The sequence below is a fragment of the Haematobia irritans genome, chromosome 2 (genome assembly GCF_050003625.1).
Source record: "Haematobia irritans isolate KBUSLIRL chromosome 2, ASM5000362v1, whole genome shotgun sequence".
Classification (NCBI taxonomy): Eukaryota; Metazoa; Arthropoda; class Insecta; order Diptera; family Muscidae; genus Haematobia; species Haematobia irritans.
In genome coordinates, this window is record NC_134398.1 from 106,945,818 (window position 1) to 106,967,905 (window position 22,088).

General features: G+C 38.3%; 1 protein-coding gene and 2 long non-coding RNA genes across 3 annotated transcripts; 2 read left to right on the plus strand and 1 right to left on the minus strand.

The window, feature by feature from the left end:
- Nucleotides 1-315: 315 nt before the first annotated feature.
- Nucleotides 316-1,587, minus strand: LOC142223641 (uncharacterized). Its single transcript, XR_012718845.1, has 3 exons — nucleotides 1,253-1,587; nucleotides 824-1,187; nucleotides 316-759 (listed from the first exon to the last, which is right to left on the minus strand). It is a non-coding gene; the product is annotated as an uncharacterized LOC142223641 (long non-coding RNA).
- An 826-nt stretch (nucleotides 1,588-2,413) lies between these two features.
- LOC142225961 (uncharacterized) lies at nucleotides 2,414-3,908 on the plus strand. The gene is made up of 2 exons (XR_012719540.1): nucleotides 2,414-3,467; nucleotides 3,532-3,908. It is a non-coding gene; the product is annotated as an uncharacterized LOC142225961 (long non-coding RNA).
- Nucleotides 3,909-19,018: 15,110 nt separating this feature from the next.
- LOC142225962 (uncharacterized) lies at nucleotides 19,019-20,140 on the plus strand. The gene has a single exon (XM_075295805.1). It carries the CDS (start codon nucleotides 19,054-19,056, stop codon nucleotides 19,873-19,875), a length of 822 nt encoding a protein of 273 aa, XP_075151920.1. The 5' UTR covers nucleotides 19,019-19,053; the 3' UTR covers nucleotides 19,876-20,140.
- The last annotated feature ends 1,948 nt before the right edge of the window (nucleotides 20,141-22,088 follow it).

The following is a 22,088-nucleotide window of genomic DNA, read 5'->3' on the forward strand; positions in this document are numbered from 1 at the left end:
ATTAGGGTAATATTCAAGTTGAGAAATTGTTGAGAAAATCGCGTTCTCAACAAAAAACAGACATTACCCTCAACAGTAAAATTCAACACAATAGCAATAATTTCTCAATTGTAATCCTCAAATTGAAATGCATCGCTACTCAATAATTTCTCAAACAGTTTTCAATGTGAGAAAAATAAAAAACTAGCATTGTTGCGAATACTTTCAAACCACAATTTGTATGAAAGTCAATCCTAGTTCTAACTGAAAGTCAATACTAAATTTCTAGGGATTTTGTAAATTTTATTATTTTTTCGTTAACAAATATAATAATCTTAAAAATAACATTAATAATATATGAAAATAATAATATTATACCAATCAAAATGTAATTATCTTATTAAACGTATTAATAAATAAAACTATGAATACAACTTTAAATATCTTAAACATTTTTACATGTATAATTCCATTTCCTCCATAATGTTGGTGTCATTAATATGCTGGCAATTTGAAATAATTACTATCGAGGAACTTGCTGGCTTGTGTGTTAGAATAGATTCCAGCAAGAGGAAATCACAAAATATCAAACTGATGACGGGATGTAAATTGATGTAATGCACATTTTCATCCAGAAGTTCTTGATATAGGAATTGTTGCACTTTGTTTTAATTGGTTGCACTTTGTAAGTTTTCTGAAAACTTTTCTTTGTTGTTTCCTTCATCGGTTTTTCATCGGCCAACATCTTCCAAGAATATACCATTCAATGATTTTAGTTTTCTGCAAAACAATTGAGTTTTGTGATTTCCATTATGTTTTCATTTCACTTTTTATTTTGACTTACCAATTTGTATTTCTTCCAACTGACCACGTACTTCGTGATTTCCTCAAGAACGTTGGTATTACAAAATTGTTGTTATTAAAATACTGGCAATTTTCAGGAACTTGATGGCCAGATAATTGGAATAAATTTCCAGCAATTTCAATTCACAAAATAACAAATTAAACCAATGATGCGATATAAATTAAACTATCGATGTGATGCGAATTATCATCCAGTAATTGTTGATATGGAAAAGCATAAATACCAAGTTTTTTTGGTTGCACTTTGATTTATGGAAACTTTCTCTTCTCGATAAGCCACTACCATTTTTCATCGGCCAGCCTCTTAATGTGTCCAAGAATCAGCATCCAAATATTTTAGTTGTCTGCAAAGAGATTTGAGTTTAGTGACTTCCTTCAAGTTTTCATTTCGTGTTTTAGTTTTACTTACCAATTATTATAAGCAATTTCAATTGATTATTAAAAAATTTCCACATTTTTGTATTTCTTCCACGAACTTTGTTGTCCAAAGTAGTATTGAAAACCATGTGGTTTTTTCGTTGCATTTCAGGGTAGTGTTTTGTCAAAGTTTTCTCCAATTATCTTCAACACATTTTCAAAGTTTGCGTCAACATTTTGCCAAATTGGTTGTAATTCGCAAACAATTTGAAGATGAATTGAAGATGAGCTTTTTCAAGTCAAGTTGAATTTATGTTGAAAATGATATTTACCCTCAAACTGAAGAGGTGTTGCATTTGAAAAACGTTCATCCTGTGTTCATTGGGATAGTACCGGCCATTAAATGCCGGTATGCACATCTAGCGAAATTTTCGGTAGCAAAAATTTATTTAAGTCTACAGGCCGGTATGCACCTCTAGCGAAAAATTTCATTCCCATAAGAAATGCATTGCTATTTATGCTAACGAAATTTTCGGTAGCGTTCAATTTCGTAAGGTGGTACGCACCTCTAATGAAAATAACAGGGTTGTCAAAAGGATATTTTGGCAGCAAACATTTAAATTATTGCAATAATTGTGTGCGTAAAAGTTTTAAAAAGTCTGTATCTGTATCAACAATTTATTTGAAAAATATTTGGAACATATATTAACAATTTTTAAAAGCGATTAGCTGGTTTAAAATTTGTGTACACAGCCCTGTTGCACCATTACGAAATTTTCGGTGGCAAAAATGTATTTAAATCTTCAACAAAAAACAGGGTTGTGTACATAAATTGTAAACCAGCTAATCGCTTTTAACAATTTTTAATATATGTTCCAAATATTCCTCAAGTAATTGTTGACTATTTACAGACCTTTTAAAATATTTACGCACACAATGATTGTAATAAATGAAATGTTTGCTTCCAAAATAGGCTTTTGACGACCCTGTTATTTTCATTAGAGGTGCGTACCAGCTTTGGAAATTGAACGCTATCTAAAATTTCGTTAGCATATATAGCAATGCATTTCTTATGGGAATGGAATTTTTCGCTAGAGGTGCATACCGGCCTTTTCGCGCGATTTCCGGAACAAGCAATTATAAATCCCACGATTTTATTTTCGATACGAATCGAAAAATGTTGTGAATTTGGGAACAGGCCGGTATATAACTTATGGTGTTTTCTTTTCTGAAAAAAGTGCTTTGCCTTCATTTTGTCTGTACAGAATGCGCATTTTTAAAATGTTACCAGCAACCTAAAAAAATGCTATCATTTCAGCGGGCAGAAAAGAATTCAAAGAAGGAAACAGGGCAATGGCAGCACTCTCGTTTGTTGGCAGTGCTGAAAATGCCCGTAATTTGCCTCTATGCGTGGCGCTATTTTCACAACAGAATTCGAAGCCTTTTCGCACTTTTGCCTGTTTTTTTAGAAAAGAACCTAAAGAGTACATTTTCCGGGCAAAATGCAAAAAAAGTGTGCATTTTTTACAAGAAAAGAAAACGCCATTAAATTACTCGAAGATGTAAAGTGTGTACTTCCTATAAGATCTTTACATTCAAATTAATACGAAACATTGACATTTGACATTTGTAATTTTCTGCAGTGATGTTGCAGATTTTTTGGACAATAACAAAATAGGAATCTTGATTCTTTTACTTTTAATTGCAAACTATGACAAAAATATAAATTAAGGGAAGGTCAACAGAAAAACATTAATTGCCAGTGAGATTTAAATGTCGTTAAAATCGATCGTCAATGTTGAATGCAGTTAACTGCTTGCTGCCTGGAACCATCCGGCCGTAACATTGTCTGATGCTGTTGAGTCTGTCAAAGGAAATTTTCTTGTCGTTCAAAGTTATCCCTATCTTGGTATATTGGCTTGGTTTCGTAGATGTGAAGGCAGTTTACACACAAATCATCATGATGACGACTGATTTTTATTGAAGTTGGATGCTTAAAAAACTGAATTACACCAAAGATGTTACATTTCGTCGACCTACATTTGAAGTTCCAGATGTATTCCCTCCCTTTCTGGTTGAGAAATATGCACAACGCGAAATTTTGAATTTCTTATCCACAGGAAATTCCATATTATATATTAAAGTGGTATGGAAAATAAAGATTGTGGAATATTGTCCAAATATGAAATATTTGCATGCTTCATTAAATGCCGTCGCAAGGCAAGCGTATGTATAACCCAATATTATCGACCAATTCAGGAGGACCCGTAGGTTACTTATCCGAACTTCTTAATAGTGGTACTAACAGTGTTTTCTTTTCATCATCGAAAGGAGCCACCTTGGTGCAGTGGTGACATTTTTGAGGGGTTTAAAAGCTTCTCACTGCAATGTGGATCGCAGTTCGGACTCGGATATAAAAAGTAGGTCCCTTGTCATTGAGCTCAACATGGAATCGGGCAGCACTCAGTGATAACAGAGAAGTTCACCACTGTGGTATCAAAATGGACTGAATAGTCTAAGTGAGCCTGGTGTATTGGGCTGCCACATAACCTAACCATCACCTTCATCGAAAAGAATATATCCAAGCGCGTACAGCAATATTGTCCACTCAAAGTAATGCTTTTAAAGCTATGTCCGAACATAAGCAACTAATAAAATGTACGAGAATAAAATATGTGTTTATTGCTCTGTATTTGTTTTATATTGAATCATTTGTTTTTATTTGCCGTTACATGATCTCTTTTTCTGTATATTTTGTGAGGGCACGACAAATTTTTCGTTGAAATTGAACCGAAATAGAGTGTATAAAAATAGTTGAAATTTGAGACCTAATAAATACAATAAAAACATGGAATTAGTTGAAACAAGGAAAGTCTAAAGTCGGGCGGGGCCGACTATATTATACCCTGCACCACTTTGTGGATCTGCATTTGCGATACCATCTGAAATCCTTCAAATTTGTTGGGTGCTATATATAGAGTTTCATGGTCCTATATACATACATTTAAATCTGAACCGACAATATATTTAACGCTTGTGCACCAACATATATTTAAGATTTCTTAGAAAATCTATTGACTTAAAATTTAAGTCGGTTAATATCATGGGTTGGAACACACTGTTAATAAAAAACAAGTAAAAAAGTCTAAAGTCGGGCGGGGCCGACTATATTATACCCTTCACCACTATGTATACCAACATTTGTGTTACCATCTCAACTACTTCAAATTTGCTGGGAACAATGTAAAGGTTTGTATTTCCAGATACAAATACTTATAATGGAGAAAATTTTTGTACAAAAACACTAGATTTAAATCGGCCAACGCCACGGGATGAAACAGAATGTTACTAAAAAAATATGGGAAATATGAAGCGAGAGAAATTTTAATGCAATTGTACAAAAGAGCATTTATGATTTATCAGGTGATACATATGTATTCCAAATATAGGAAAATTGTAGTAATATTTGCAATTTTTGCTACTCTTCAGTGGCGATTTTACAAGGATATTGGTTAGATCTCGCCAAGATATGTGGTCAAGTGTGGGTTGTAATATATTATTTGGTCAAGTCGGGCGACTTGGAGCCTTATTTAAAACTTAACCGTTCTGTGGAAAATTTGGCACTACAGGATGTGACTAAGATATGGGGAAATCATCACAGAGTTTTGTGTAAAGTGTGAGAATTTTGGCCATATTTGTATAAACCGGAAAAACAAATATATGGAGGTTTTATCTAAATATGAACCAAATCGGATCAAACTTAACACACTTAAATATCATATTAAATATATTCTCTGTGGAAACTATCGAGTCAATTGGAGGAAAATCCCATTGGAAATGGGTCTAAAATATGAAATAGTTTGTCATATTTCCCCAATTCTGGTGTACGTATATATGGGAGCTACATATAATCTAAACCGATTTTGACTAAATTTGACATGTATAGTTAGCATAATAATTCTGCAATCTCTGAAAAATTTCGCGTAAATGAGAGTATAACTTTGGCCCACGTGGTCATATGAGTGTAAATCGGGCAAAAGATATATATGGGAGCTATAAATCTGAACCGATATTAACCAAATTTAACACACATAATGACACCGTTAAACATACGTGCGTCGTGCAAAATTTGAAGCAAGTCGGGGCAAAACTCTGGCTTTTGAGGCCATATAGGTGCAAATCGGACGAAAGATATATATGGGAGCTATATCTAAATCTGAACCGATTTGGCTGAAATTTTGCATGTTTTTCGAGACTTCTAAAATATTCGGACGTACGGAATTTGAAGGACAATAAATAAATACGCCAGTTATGATAAATCTGAACCAAAATCAATAGCGATTGTCTTTGTCCCAAAAAACGACCCTATGTCAAATTTGAGGACGATCGGACTTAAACTGCGGCCTGTACTTCTGCACAAAAATACATGAACAGACAGACAGACGAACGGACAGACAGACGGACATCGCTAAATCGACTCAGAATTTAATTCTAAGCCGATCGGTATACTAAATGATGGGTCTATGACTACTTTTTCTTGGCGTTACATACAAATACACAAACTTATTATACCCTGTACCACAGTAGTAGTGAAGGGTATAAATATGGGAAACATTTAACTATGAGGCAACTTCGCAAAAGTGTCTATGATTTATCGGTCGATAGATATATATTAGAAGTTTAGGAAAATTGGAGTCATTTTTACAAGTTTTCGACTAAGCTGTGGCGAATTTGCAAGGAAAATGTTAGTATTTTGACCATTTTTGTCTAAATCAGAAAAACATATACATGGAAGCTATATCTAACTCTGAACCGATTTCAACCAAATTTGGTACGCATAGCCACAAAGCGAATTCTACTCCAGGTGCAAAAATTCAACTAAAAATAAATAAAAATTCAACTGTAAATATATGTATATATGGGAGCTATATCTAAATCTGAACCGATTTCAATAAAATTTAGCACACTTGACTACTAATTGTACTCGTAGTGCAAAATTTCAACCAAATTGGAGAAAATCTCCGGCTTCTTGGTCCTTTCAAGTCCATATCGGGCGGAAGATATATATGAGAGCTATATCTAAATCTTAACCGATTTCAATTAAATTTTGCTCCCACGGCTATATGGCCAAGCGTTATGTTTGACCAAAATTTCAACAAAATTAGGGTAAAACTCAGGATTCTGGGCCCATATAAGTCCATATCGGGCGAAAGATATATATGGGAGCTTGTCTAAATTTGAATAAAATTTGGCACACTAGACTATGTTACTAATTGTATTCCTAGTACAAAATTTAAACCAAATTGGGGTAAAACTCTGGCTTCTAAAGGGTGATTTGTTAAGAGCTTGATAACTTTTTTTAAAAAAAAAACGCATAAAATTTGCAAAATCTCATCGGTTCTTTATTTGAAACGTTAGATTGGTCCATGACATTTACTTTTTGAAGATAATTTCATTTAAATGTTGACCGCGGCTGCATCTTAGGTGGTCCATTCGGAAAGTCCAATTTTGGGCAACTTTTTCGAGCATTTCGGCCGGAATAGCCCGAATTTCTTCGGAAATGTTGTCTTCCAAAGCTGGAATAGTTGCTGGCTTATTTCTGTAGACTTTAGACTTGACGTAGCCCCACAAAAAATAGTCTAAAGGCGTCAAATCGCATGATCTTGGTGGCCAACTTACCGGTCCATTTCTTGAGATGAATTGTTCTCCGAAGTTTTCCCTCAAAATGGCCATAGAATCGCGAGCTGTGTGGCATGTAGCGCCATCTTGTTGAAACCACATGTCAACCAAGTTCAGTTCTTCCATTTTTGGCAACAAAAAGTTTGTTAGCATCGAACGATAGCGATCGCCATTCACCGTAACGTTGCGTCCAACGGCAGCGACATACTGGATTACCAGGCCTTAACAAAGAAAATATAAATGAAAGTGCTAAGCGTCACAAAGGAAAAAAACAAATTTGGCAATAAAGGCCAGTATGCACCATTAGCGAAATTTTCGGTAGCAAAAAATTTTTATAAGTCTACAACAAAAAAACAGGGCTGTGTACACAAATTTTAAACTAGCTAATCGCTTTTAAAAATTGTTTAGTTCTTTAGTTCGTTGTCGTGGAGTCTAAATAGGCGAAAATCGGTGTTGAAAATAGTTGATGTTCTAACAAAAAGTACTTTTACCCCCATTAACTTTTCTCCGTTCACAGATGAGGTACGCTCATGGGGAGTTCACTGCGGGATGCTCCACGAGTGCAGTTACCTACGTATACCCACTTTAGTTCGTTGTCGTGGGGTGAAAATCGGTGTTGAAAATAGTTGAAATAGTAACAGAAAGTACTTTTACCCCCTTGACTTTTCTCTTCTCACAGATGAGATACGCCCATGGGGCTTTCACTGGGGGATGCTTCAAGGGTGCAGCTACCTACGTATACCCACTTTAGTTCGTTGTTGTGGGTTGTAAATAGGTGAAAATCCATATCGAAATTTTTGATAAAATTACTTAGCCCCCTTTTAAAATTGAAATAAGCTACGTTTATGGAAATGTAACGGTAGCTTTCTTCTCAATCTGGGCTTTCTATTTATTTCAAAATTTAAAAGAAATTGTATCCATAATGCGTTCAAAAACGGACATAAAAGTTGATTTGAACCCCCCCTGATTTCTTCTCACACAGACGACCTACGCCCATGGGATTTTCAGTGGAGTACGCTCCACAGTTGGGGTTACAAACGTGTACCACCTTTGGTTCGTTCTCGTCTATCAGAAATAGCCAAAAAGAGGCTTGAACAGTTTAGGCATATAATTGGGTTTTAACTCACTCTATTTTAAAGTCGTAAATATAAAATAATTAACAAAATTTGTTCATATTTGATTGCATTTAGTCTATCAGCAACAAATCACGACGAAATTTGGTTGATTTTTTGTGAATTTTCGTTGAAAAGTTAAAATTTTAAAATTGACCCCCCATCAGACTTAAAACCCAGCTACGCTCATGGAATCTCCAGAATAGTCTTCCACACCTTTAAAGCTAATAGAATCAATTAAAATTTTGTAAAAGCTATGCCCCAGCAATGATTTTTAGCTGTTAGAAAATCCATTAATGTCCCCCTTTTTATCTCGTTAACTAGAGGACCTACGCCTCTGGCATTTGGGAGAGAGGATTCTCCTAGCTCGGGGCTAATATGCTATACCCACTTTTGCCTTTTCACTCTTCCTAGAAATGCCCGAAAATCGACCCACAAAATTGGCCTAAATATAATTGACCCCCCTCAGACTTAAAGCCCAGCTACGCTCATGGAATCTCCAGAATAGTCTTCTACGCCCTTAAAGCTAATAGATTCAATTGAATTGTTTTTTTTTTTTTTAAACTGTGCCCCATCAATGTTTTTAGCTCTTAGAAAATACATTAATGTCCCCCCTTTTATCTCGTTAACTAGATTACCTACGCCTCTGACGTTTGGGGGAGAAGTTTCTCCTAGCTTGGGGCTAATATGCTATACCCACTTTTGCCTTTTAACTCTTCCTAGAAATGCCCAAAAATCGACCCACAAAATTGGCCTAAATATAATTGACCCCCCCTCAGACTTAAAGCCCAGCTACGCTCATGGAATCTCCAGAATAGTCTTCTACGCCCTTAAAGCTAATAGATTCAATTGAATTTTTTTTAAACTGCGACCCATCAATGTTTTTAGCTCTTAGAAAATACATTAATGTCCCCCCTTTTATCTCGTTAACTAGATGACTTACGCCTCTGGCGTTTGGGGGAGAGGTTTCTCCTAGCTTGGGGCTAATATGCTATACCCACTTTTGCCTTTTAACTCTTCCTAGAAATGCCCGAAAATCGACCTACAAAATTGGCCTAAATATAATTGACCCCCCCTCTGACTTAAAGCCCAGCTACGCACATGGAATCTCCAGAATAGTCTTCTACGCCCTTAAAGCTAATAGAATCAGTTAAATTTGTTTAAAAACTATGACCCAGAAAGGTTTTATAGTTATTAGAACTTACGTGAATTTGCCCCCCTTTATCTCATTAACTAGATGACCTACGCCTCTGCCCTCTTTGCGGGGGAGTTCTCCTATCTCCGAGCTAATGCCCTATACCCACTTTTGCTTTTTAACTCTTCCTAGAAATGCCTGAAAAAGTCCAATGAATGTAAAATACATCTTTCCATATTTTTTTTGAATTGCATTTATATTACTCTAAATAACTTTTTGCTCAAAATTATGTTAAGTATACACGCGTTTTCGTTCAGAAAATGTGTCATGAAGCAAAATATATTTAATTTGTTGCAAAAAAGTCTTAAATTCGCAACAAGAAAGAAAATTAAAAAAAATTAAAGTGGTTTGTATCTTCGCTAAAACAACTTTAGAAAACAACTTTAACTTCACACCCTTGTTGGTTCCACAAAAGTAAATAATAGAGAAGGTTCAGTGGTTAAGACTAGAAGAAGAATTTGCCAACCGAAAGTGCTGAAAGATCAATGATATCTTTCAGCACAACTAACATTTGGTAATTTAAACTGCATGGTAGTATGTTGGACCAACTTTGCATTGGTTGTCGCAATCTCATATTAATTGTTTGGTTGGTGCAACCGAAGATTATAGATTACAGAAGATGGGAGATTGGCTACTAGCACATCAAACCATTTACCACATTAGTTTAATACTCGAACCAAACGCGTATACGACAAGTATTGACATAGCATTAAAATACAAATAAAAAGAAATTAAGAGCACGATATAAAGGTCCATAAAGGGTAAATGCAACATTGACGCATATGACGCAAGCCAATTTCGCATATGACGCAAGCCAATTTCCTATCTTCCTCAAATCTATAATCTTTGGGTGCAACCGCCCTCGATGTTTTTTATTATTACCCAACAAATTGTTAGATATACTTACCAAATTCCAATATTAAATGGAAAGCGCAGATTATATTGAGATTTTATTTATTTATTACAAGATTTACAACCATAATAAATTATGAAAATAAATATAAAAAGATTAGGTGCTAACAACAAAGCTTTTTGTGAGATCAATTTACAGGGGGTGGAATAATGTTTGTCTATTTTTATAGGGGTGTTTTTCTACACCAATGGCAGATGGTTATTGTGTGGTCAAAGTACAAAACCTAATTCAATATATTGTTACGAATTTGATAATTATAGATATAAGTTTATTTAAATTAGTTTCCGTTAATTTAAAATTTAAAATTGTAACGATAAAATTTCGCTATCACTTGTTGGAATCATCTATTCATTTTCTAGTATTTTCCTGAATTTCTTTTATGTTCTTTTGTTTGCTTACCGAAATGTTAGTTCTTACTCTCTCATAGAATAACAACCCCTTTGCTTTGTTATTTTGCTTTCTCATTTCATCTCATTGTCTATTGTCATTGTTGTTGTAGTAATGCGAGCATATATCTATGTGAGTGTGTATGTGTTTGGCAGCCACCAGACGAATTACTTAATGGTCGTAGATCCTTCTAGCATTGTCTAAGAATGTTCTGGCGTTGCCAGAATATTGTAGTGCTACCAGAATGTTCTCGTATTGCCACACCGTCATATATAAAAGCGCTCGCATGCTGCTTGCGAGTCAGTCTTAATTAAAGCGTCAAACGAATAACTTCAGTGTGAACGAATTGTAAAGTGTGAAGTCATAGTAAATAAATTGTAGATTGTCGTTATTTAAAAGAACTGTGTTTTAATTGTCGGGTAATAAAAAAACGCCTAAATATAAAAACGTAACAATTGGTGTCGGAAGTGAAATAACGGAAAAAAAATCTACAATGAAGTTTAATGAGCTTCGTGTGGAAGACTTAAAAAAGGAATTGAGCAAACTGGAGCTGCCGACAACAGGAAACAAGGCTCAATTACAAAAGCGACTACTGCAAGAGTTCGAGCGGCGCAGTATTGATATCGAAACACATGAGTTCGATTATAAGGAAGATCTTGACGAATCAGTAGTAGCCAGCGCCTTGGAAACTCCATCTGTAGCTTCTAATGTTGTTGATTACACATCGATGGTCAATATTTTGAGCAAAATGATGGAAGAAAATTCTCTAAAAATGCAAGAGAATTCTAGAAAAATGATGGAAGCTACTTCTAGAAAATTGGAAGAAAAATTCGACGAAAATTCTAGAATGGTCAACGAAAAATTACAACAAATTTCTGAAGGCATTGAGAAACGTGTGGACCATATAGAAAATCAAATTGTGGAATTGGATAAGAAAGTTCTTTCCGTGGATGAGAAAATTATGGTTCATGATGAGAAGTTTCTGCACATCGAGAAAAAAATGTCAGAGCTGGAAATTAAAGGTGGTCCAGTGCGCGTCATCGAGGGCTCAAAAATCAAAACTCCTGTTTTCGATGGCTCAACGTCATTTGATGTCTTCAAATTCCAATTCGAAATGGTTGCTTCTAGAAATTTGTGGAATGACGATGATAAAGCAATTGAACTTCTATTGGCATTAAAGGGCAATGCTGCTGATGTGATACAAAGCATTCCCGCTGTTTCTAGAAATAACTATAATGAAGTAATAGCGGCGCTTCAACGCAAGTATGGTGGAGAGCACAAGCAAGACATCTTTAGAATGGAATTAAGAGGTAGAGTCCAGAAATCAAACGAGACTCTACAAGACTTTGCAACAGAAGTTGAGCGGTTGGTGCTACTGACATACCCAGGAGAGAGTCACCCACTTGTGGACCGCATCAAAATTGAGACCTTTGTGAATGGCATTCGAGACCCAGACATAAAATGTGCAACATATGCGTCACAAAAGGCTACATTCGCAGAAACAGTAACATTTGCACTTGCGCAAGAAACTGCGAGATTGCTGACACGGCCTCAAATTCACAAAGTACGCAGAGTAGAGACCGAGTGTGAAGAATCGAAATCTATCATTGACTCGATGAAAGAGGCAATGAAGCAGGTAATGCAAGAATTGAAACAGGATGCAACTAAATCCCGAATCAAATGCTATAACTGTGATAAGACGGGACATCTAGCTCGAGAATGCAAAGCACGACGCAAACGGTCAAGATCCACATCACCATCTCCATTAAACAATAACCATAAGAAGGTGACCCCACAGTCAAGTGAGTCACCTTTAAACTAAATCGAGCTAGTTCAGCGGGGCAAGAGCTGGCTCCCACAGACGATGGCCCCACCATCTCCATAGCAATAGTTCAACAGAAAAATAGCAATTTAACTATTGCGGGTGTTATTAATGGCGACAAGCGTACTTTGACGTTGGATACTGGTGCATCAAAGTCTATCATTAGATCTGATTTAGTAAAAGGAAAAGTTACACCACTGATTGGAGTCAAGCTACGCACGGCTACAGGGGAACCCGCAACCGTATATGGAAAGGTCACCGTAAAATTAACTATTGCTAACAAATCCGTTACTTATGATTTCATTGTGGCCGATATAGTAGACGAAGTTATAATTGGAGCGGATTTCATGATTGCTTTTGGTCTCAATTTGGATATGAAGCGTAGTGTAATGACATGGTGCGATGCCGAAATAACGGTAAACGTGGGATACGACGGGAATACACCTGTCAGACGTTTGACAACGAGCCAGTCAGAGTCTATACCACCGAATGCCGAAGCAATTATATGGGTTTCTATGAATGGAGATTGTGAAGTCGGCCAATTGTGGGTTGTTGAACCAGCAGAAAACAAAAGCAACAACATCTTGATAGCAAATGCCCTGGTAACAACGAACGAAGAGAGACTAATACCAGTTCGTGTCTTGAACTTGTCTGACAATCACGAGCAAATTGTAAAATTTTCTGACATTGGCAAATGTACACCAGCCGAGGCAATAGTCAATTTGGAAGGCAACTCATCAAAGACACATGGAGCAGTGAGAAAACATCTAGAAGCGTATGTCGAGGCTTGGACACGTCATCTATCGCCGTCAGAGAGAAATAAAGCCAAGCAATTGTTGTGGAAAAACGCCTGTGCTTTTGCTTCTGAAAAGGGAAATCAAGGAAGAACATCTGTAGTGAAACATGAAATTAAAACCGCAGAAGAAAGGCCCATAAAACAGGCACCACGAAGTGTTCCCCTGGCAAAAAGAGACGAAGTTCAAAAGCTCATAAAGGAAATGGCGGAGAGTGGAGTGATCGAGCCATCATCAAGTCCTTGGTGTTCCCCAGTTGTGCTGGTCAAAAAGAAAGATGGAAGTACCCGATTCTGCGTGGACTACAGAAAACTGAATGATGTCACCAAAAAGGACAGTTATCCGCTTCCACGCATTGATGACACGTTGGACACACTAGCCGGAACAACATGGTTTTCTACGCTTGATTTGCAGAGTGGATATTGGCAAGTAGAGATCGCCGAGAAAGACAAGGAAAAGACGGCTTTTGGCGTTAATGGCGGTCTCTGGCAATTCAATGTAATGCCGTTCGGACTCTGCAACGCTCCGGCTACCTTCGAAAGATTGATGGAGCGGGTACTGAAGGGGTTGCACTGGAAGTCGTGCTTGATATACTTGGACGACTTCATAGTGATGGGCAAAACATTTGACGAGCACCTTAAGAACTTGAAAGACGTTATCCAGCAATTGTCAGCCGCTGGTCTACGCCTTAACGCAAAGAAATGCTCCCTTTTCCAGCGGGAAGTTAAATACCTGGGTCATCATGTGACTGCAGAGGGCATATCCACCGATGAAGACAAAATCCAAGCTGTCAGAGATTGGCCACGACCCCGAAATCTCCACGAATTAAGAAGTTTCCTTGGGTTATGTACATATTACCGACGATTCGTCCCAAACTTCGCCAGCATCGCCGCTAGTCTCCACAAATTGACGCAAAAAGGTCAGAAGTTGCAGTGGAGCGACGAACAGGAGGATTCATTCCAACATTTAAAAGAACTTTTATGTTCAGCTCCTGTTCTAGCGTATCCTATTCCGGGCGAAAAATTTGTTTTGGATACAGATGCTAGCGCGCATGGTATTGGAGGTGTGCTTTCCCAACAGATAGACGGCAAGGAGAAGGTCATCGGATATTTCAGCCGAACGTTGTCCAAGCCCGAAAAGAACTACTGTGTAACGCGACGAGAGCTGCTAGCCGTCATAGAGAGTGTAAAACATTATCATAAATATTTGTATGGACAACACTTCTTGCTCAGGACTGATCACTCAGCTCTACGATGGTTGCTCCAATTCAAGAATCCGGAAGCTCAACTGGCACGTTGGATCGAGAGGCTCCAAAGCTATGATTTCAGTGTCGAGCATAGAAAAGGTGGAAAACACGGTAACGCTGACGCTTTGTCACGTCGACCTTGCAGTATAGAATGCAAGCACTGCTCGAAGGCTGAACACAAGGAGGAGATTGTTGATTGTTACACGTCGAATCTGGAGTGGACTGGCCAACAGAACAGCGTAAAGATCCCATTTTGAACAAAATTATTTCGGCAAAGGAAGAGAACAAGAAGCCCAGTAAGAAAGACATCGCAGCCGAAAGTCCACTTATGAAATCATACTGGGCTCAATGGGATAGTTTAGTTCTAGTCAATGGATCCCTGCAACGTAAATGGGAAAGCGAAGATGGCAAGAGCAGCCGAAATTTGATCATCGTTCCAGATTCCAAAATAAGAGATGTTTTGGCGGAGTTCCATAATGGTCCCAGTGGAGGTCATCTGGGAATAACCAAAACCGCCGAGAAAGTGAAGCAACGATTCTACTGGGTTGGATGCCAGAAATCAATTGCTGAATGGGTAGCCAATTGCGAGAAGTGCATGAAGGCGAAAGGTCCAACAAGGAAAAGTCGAGGTCCTATGCAAGAATATAGACCAGGAGCCCCGTTTGAAAGAATAGCAATGGACGTGGCAGGCCCTTTCCCAGTAAGTGATTCTGGAAACCGTTATGTCCTTGTGGTCATGGATTACTTCAGCAAATGGCCGGAGGTGTATGCAATTCCAAACCAAGAAGCAAAAACGATTGTGGATGTTGTCAACAAAAACTGGATATGTCGCTACGGTGTGCCGTCCGAGATTCACTCAGACCAGGGAAGAAATTTTGAATCGGCCATATTCAAAGAGATGTGTGAATCCCTTGGTATCAAGAAAACGAGGACTACACCATTACATCCGCAATCCGATGGCATGGTAGAAAGGTTTAATCGCACTCTGGAGGAACATCTTCGAAAAGTAGTGGACAACGGCCAGAGGGACTGGGACGAGCATATACCAAAGTTTTTGCTGTCGTATAGATCTGCCATTCATGATTCCACCTCTCGAACACCTGCCAATGTTCTATTCGGAACTGAGTTGAAGTTGCCTGGTGATCTGATATTCGGTGCTAAACCTAATGAGCTCGCCATGGAAGAAAACAGAAACGACATCCCAAACACTTTCGGTGAAGTTCACGAATCAGTGCGCAACAAAATAAAAATGGTCAGCAACAGAATGAAGGCGAGATACGATCGTGCTGTAAATACTGAGGGCTTCCAAGAAGAAGAATTGGTTCTGCTATTTAACCCGCAACGAAAGAAAGGATTGTGTCCTAAACTGCAAACACAGTGGGAAGGCCCATACAAGGTCATCAAGAAGATCAATGATGTTGTATACCGGATTCAGAAGGACGACAGCCCTAGATCAAAGATGAAAGTTGTACATCTGGAACGATTGGCTCCTTACGGAACAGGTTCTGTGCCTGTTCGGGACGAACAGGCTTAAGCGGGAGGCAGTGTTACGAATTTGATAATTATAGATATAAGTTTATTTAAATTAGTTTCCGTTAATTTAAAATTGTAACGATAAAATTTCGCTATCACTTGTTGGAATCATCTATTCATTTTCTAGTATTTTCCTGAATTTCTTTTATGTTCTTTTGTTTGCTTACCGAAATGTTAGTTCTTACTCTCTCATAGAATAACAACCCCTTTGCTTTGTTATTTTGCTTTCTCATTTCATCTCATTGTCTATTGTCATTGTTGTTGTAGTAATGCGAGCATATATCTATGTGAGTGTGTATGTGTTTGGCAGCCACCAGACGAATTACTTAATGGTCGTAGATCCTTCTAGCATTGTCTAAGAATGTTCTGGCGTTGCCAGAATATTGTAGTGCTACCAGAATGTTCTCGTATTGCCACACCGTCATATATAAAAGCGCTCGCATGCTGCTTGCGAGTCAGTCTTAATTAAAGCGTCAAACGAATAACTTCAGTGTGAACGAATTGTAAAGTGTGAAGTCATAGTAAATAAATTGTAGATTGTCGTTATTTAAAAGAACTGTGTTTTAATTGTCGGGTAATAAAAAAACGCCTAAATATTAAAACGTAACAATATATTTACCAGAGACTTCCTCCCTAAGTCTCTAGATATAAATAAAGATCGACTTAGAACCGTCGTTGACTCCTTCTAGAATTTTATGTGCTTAATACAATAAAAAAAATAGCTTGCCGAAAAAAGTATTTGTGTTTGTTGGTATATGAAGCGTGTAAATTTTATGGATACTTTTATAATATTCTGTTTTTACTAAAGGTGGGTATTAAGTTCTAGTTTTGCCGCTAAAATCGCTAAAGTGAAAACTAAACCAGTAAAAAAAACGGCATAAAATTATACATATTTGTTGCAAATTTTCACAAAGTTTGTATTCCTTAAGGTGGATTAATTAAGAAAAGCAATCGTGAAAAAATGGCGATTTTAGCGGCTAAACTCGAACTTAATACCCACCTTAAATCTGTACGATACTTTAAGCCAAATTCCATTCTACACTTGTGTAGTGTCATGAATTGAATTCCCTATTTAATAATTGCATTTATTTACATTTCCCCTTTTGTAACATAGAATATATTTCCAATACAATTCCAATATAACGTTATGCGTAATGTGTACATAATTTTGTATTTCCAATATGCATCAATATTCTCATTATAAATAAGAATCTCAGTGAATAAACGGTACAGTAAAAGAATAACCTTCAAAATATCAAGTGTTTCAATTGTCTCGGTTACAACAGTTGGCGACGAGGCTAAAAGTTTTGCCAATATTATATCCGTGATCAAATTTTCTACAAAATGGATGAAGAACAGTTTAAAATTTTTATGGACGTCCACAATCGTTTAATCGAAACAATATCCAGAATGCCGTCGACAAGTCAATCAAGTACTGCGGCTTCCACACCGGTACTTGTGCCCAATTTCGATGTATTTGATTCAACAAAGGAAACCTACAAAAATTATTTTCGAAGGTTCAAAAATTACATCGAAATGAAAAACATAAGTGAGAATAAGGAGTACTGTGCTAAGCTTTTGTTAAATTCGATAGGAGCAAAAATGTTTAATATGGTGGCTGCCTTGGCGGCACCTAAAGAAGTGAGTGCTCTGAAATACGATGAATTGTGCAAAACCTTGGAAGCACATTTATCCCCAAAAATGAACCTCTTGGTTGCACAGCACAAATTTTTAAGCAAGTATCAGACACCAGAACAAACAATTTCGGAATATGTAGCTGCCTTAAGGGAAGAGATTGGAGAGTGTGCTTTTGTGTCCCCATGTAATTGTAGAACGTCAGTGGCGGACCTGTTTTTGCGCGCACAATTTATACGAGGTATAATGGACAACAGTATGAGGGAACAATTGTTACAGTCCGAACCTGCGGAATTCGACGAAATAGTCAGAAAGGCAATTAGTTTAGAATCTGCTAGAGCTGATGCCCGAACAATGACAAACTCAACGGGGGACGTCAATAAAGTAACTCACATAAACAGGAAGAAAGCAAGTTTCACCAATCGCAAGAAAAACTTTCAAAATACAAAGGTTGATTATGTTAAACTTGGAATCAGTGGATTGTGCCTACGTTGTGCCAAACCTGGCCATTTTGCTAAAGATTGCCGCATTGACAAATCCAAATTAAGTTGTTCTGGGTGTGGTAAAAGTGGGCACCTGGCTAAAGTATGTATATCAACGATTATGAATAAAAATATAAACAAAATAGAGGATGAAACAGCATATTCACAAAGTGCACAAAGTGACTATGAAGGTGATGACTACGGGGTGTATACCATAGTGGATGTATATCAAAATGGCTCAGATTCTAGTGCACGTTTTATGGCAACAATTGATATCGAAGGAGAGCCAGTGCGATTTGAAATTGATTCCGGTTCTGGATATACTTTTCTTCCCAGGAAAATTTTCAAAAACCTGAATATTAAGAATTCAATCACGTCAACCAACATCGTGTTTCGATCATATACACAGGATACCTTTGTCCCTGATGGGAAAGTTCGGGTAAACGCCAAGTTTAAGGGAGTGTCGATTACGGATGAATTGTACATTGTCCCTGGCGTTTGTCCTCCACTTGTAGGACGATCATGGATACGTAAACTGAGAATCAATCTTAATGATATCGATAACAATGTACAATCAGTCGAAACCCAAAACGTTGACATATCCAATCAAGCAGTCATCGAGAATATAATCACAGAATTTGCAAGTGTCTTCGAAGAAAAGGTGGGGTGTACACCAGGGTACAACGTATCTCTAAGGCTTAGAGAAGGAACAACACCAATTTACATCAAAGAGAGAAATGTACCCTATTCGTTGCGAGAGCGTGTTGAAGCAGAACTGGACTCACTGGAAAAGGCAGGTATTATCTCGAAAGTTCAAAACTCAGATTGGGGCTCCCCTCTTGTGGTAATACCTAAAGCGGACGGTGGTGTCCGGCTTTGCGTGGATTATAAAGTGGGTGTAAACCCGAAATTAGTTGATGCACATTATCCTATAAGACGCATCCATATAGAAAATCCATATAGAAAATCAAATTGTGGAATTGGATAAGAAAGTTCTTTCCGTGGATGAGAAAATTATGGTTCATGATGAGAAGTTTCTGCACATCGAGAAAAAAATGTCAGAGCTGGAAATTAAAGGTGGTCCAGTGCGCGTCATCGAGGGCTCAAAAATCAAAACTCCTGTTTTCGATGGCTCAACGTCATTTGATGTCTTCAAATTCCAATTCGAAATGGTTGCTTCTAGAAATTTGTGGAATGACGATGATAAAGCAATTGAACTTCTATTGGCATTAAAGGGCAATGCTGCTGATGTGATACAAAGCATTCCCGCTGTTTCTAGAAATAACTATAATGAAGTAATAGCGGCGCTTCAACGCAAGTATGGTGGAGAGCACAAGCAAGACATCTTTAGAATGGAATTAAGAGGTAGAGTCCAGAAATCAAACGAGACTCTACAAGACTTTGCAACAGAAGTTGAGCGGTTGGTGCTACTGACATACCCAGGAGAGAGTCACCCACTTGTGGACCGCATCAAAATTGAGACCTTTGTGAATGGCATTCGAGACCCAGACATAAAATGTGCAACATATGCGTCACAAAAGGCTACATTCGCAGAAACAGTAACATTTGCACTTGCGCAAGAAACTGCGAGATTGCTGACACGGCCTCAAATTCACAAAGTACGCAGAGTAGAGACCGAGTGTGAAGAATCGAAATCTATCATTGACTCGATGAAAGAGGCAATGAAGCAGGTAATGCAAGAATTGAAACAGGATGCAACTAAATCCCGAATCAAATGCTATAACTGTGATAAGACGGGACATCTAGCTCGAGAATGCAAAGCACGACGCAAACGGTCAAGATCCACATCACCATCTCCATTAAACAATAACCATAAGAAGGTGACCCCACAGTCAAGTGAGTCACCTTTAAACTAAATCGAGCTAGTTCAGCGGGGCAAGAGCTGGCTCCCACAGACGATGGCCCCACCATCTCCATAGCAATAGTTCAACAGAAAAATAGCAATTTAACTATTGCGGGTGTTATTAATGGCGACAAGCGTACTTTGACGTTGGATACTGGTGCATCAAAGTCTATCATTAGATCTGATTTAGTAAAAGGAAAAGTTACACCACTGATTGGAGTCAAGCTACGCACGGCTACAGGGGAACCCGCAACCGTATATGGAAAGGTCACCGTAAAATTAACTATTGCTAACAAATCCGTTACTTATGATTTCATTGTGGCCGATATAGTAGACGAAGTTATAATTGGAGCGGATTTCATGATTGCTTTTGGTCTCAATTTGGATATGAAGCGTAGTGTAATGACATGGTGCGATGCCGAAATAACGGTAAACGTGGGATACGACGGGAATACACCTGTCAGACGTTTGACAACGAGCCAGTCAGAGTCTATACCACCGAATGCCGAAGCAATTATATGGGTTTCTATGAATGGAGATTGTGAAGTCGGCCAATTGTGGGTTGTTGAACCAGCAGAAAACAAAAGCAACAACATCTTGATAGCAAATGCCCTGGTAACAACGAACGAAGAGAGACTAATACCAGTTCGTGTCTTGAACTTGTCTGACAATCACGAGCAAATTGTAAAATTTTCTGACATTGGCAAATGTACACCAGCCGAGGCAATAGTCAATTTGGAAGGCAACTCATCAAAGACACATGGAGCAGTGAGAAAACATCTAGAAGCGTATGTCGAGGCTTGGACACGTCATCTATCGCCGTCAGAGAGAAATAAAGCCAAGCAATTGTTGTGGAAAAACGCCTGTGCTTTTGCTTCTGAAAAGGGAAATCAAGGAAGAACATCTGTAGTGAAACATGAAATTAAAACCGCAGAAGAAAGGCCCATAAAACAGGCACCACGAAGTGTTCCCCTGGCAAAAAGAGACGAAGTTCAAAAGCTCATAAAGGAAATGGCGGAGAGTGGAGTGATCGAGCCATCATCAAGTCCTTGGTGTTCCCCAGTTGTGCTGGTCAAAAAGAAAGATGGAAGTACCCGATTCTGCGTGGACTACAGAAAACTGAATGATGTCACCAAAAAGGACAGTTATCCGCTTCCACGCATTGATGACACGTTGGACACACTAGCCGGAACAACATGGTTTTCTACGCTTGATTTGCAGAGTGGATATTGGCAAGTAGAGATCGCCGAGAAAGACAAGGAAAAGACGGCTTTTGGCGTTAATGGCGGTCTCTGGCAATTCAATGTAATGCCGTTCGGACTCTGCAACGCTCCGGCTACCTTCGAAAGATTGATGGAGCGGGTACTGAAGGGGTTGCACTGGAAGTCGTGCTTGATATACTTGGACGACTTCATAGTGATGGGCAAAACATTTGACGAGCACCTTAAGAACTTGAAAGACGTTATCCAGCAATTGTCAGCCGCTGGTCTACGCCTTAACGCAAAGAAATGCTCCCTTTTCCAGCGGGAAGTTAAATACCTGGGTCATCATGTGACTGCAGAGGGCATATCCACCGATGAAGACAAAATCCAAGCTGTCAGAGATTGGCCACGACCCCGAAATCTCCACGAATTAAGAAGTTTCCTTGGGTTATGTACATATTACCGACGATTCGTCCCAAACTTCGCCAGCATCGCCGCTAGTCTCCACAAATTGACGCAAAAAGGTCAGAAGTTGCAGTGGAGCGACGAACAGGAGGATTCATTCCAACATTTAAAAGAACTTTTATGTTCAGCTCCTGTTCTAGCGTATCCTATTCCGGGCGAAAAATTTGTTTTGGATACAGATGCTAGCGCGCATGGTATTGGAGGTGTGCTTTCCCAACAGATAGACGGCAAGGAGAAGGTCATCGGATATTTCAGCCGAACGTTGTCCAAGCCCGAAAAGAACTACTGTGTAACGCGACGAGAGCTGCTAGCCGTCATAGAGAGTGTAAAACATTATCATAAATATTTGTATGGACAACACTTCTTGCTCAGGACTGATCACTCAGCTCTACGATGGTTGCTCCAATTCAAGAATCCGGAAGCTCAACTGGCACGTTGGATCGAGAGGCTCCAAAGCTATGATTTCAGTGTCGAGCATAGAAAAGGTGGAAAACACGGTAACGCTGACGCTTTGTCACGTCGACCTTGCAGTATAGAATGCAAGCACTGCTCGAAGGCT

Bases quoted from the DNA above. Each gene is read 5' to 3' on its own strand.
- LOC142225962 (XM_075295805.1), top strand. From the start codon at position 19,054: ATGTCAGAGCTGGAAATTAAAGGTGGTCCAGTGCGCGTCATCGAGGGC.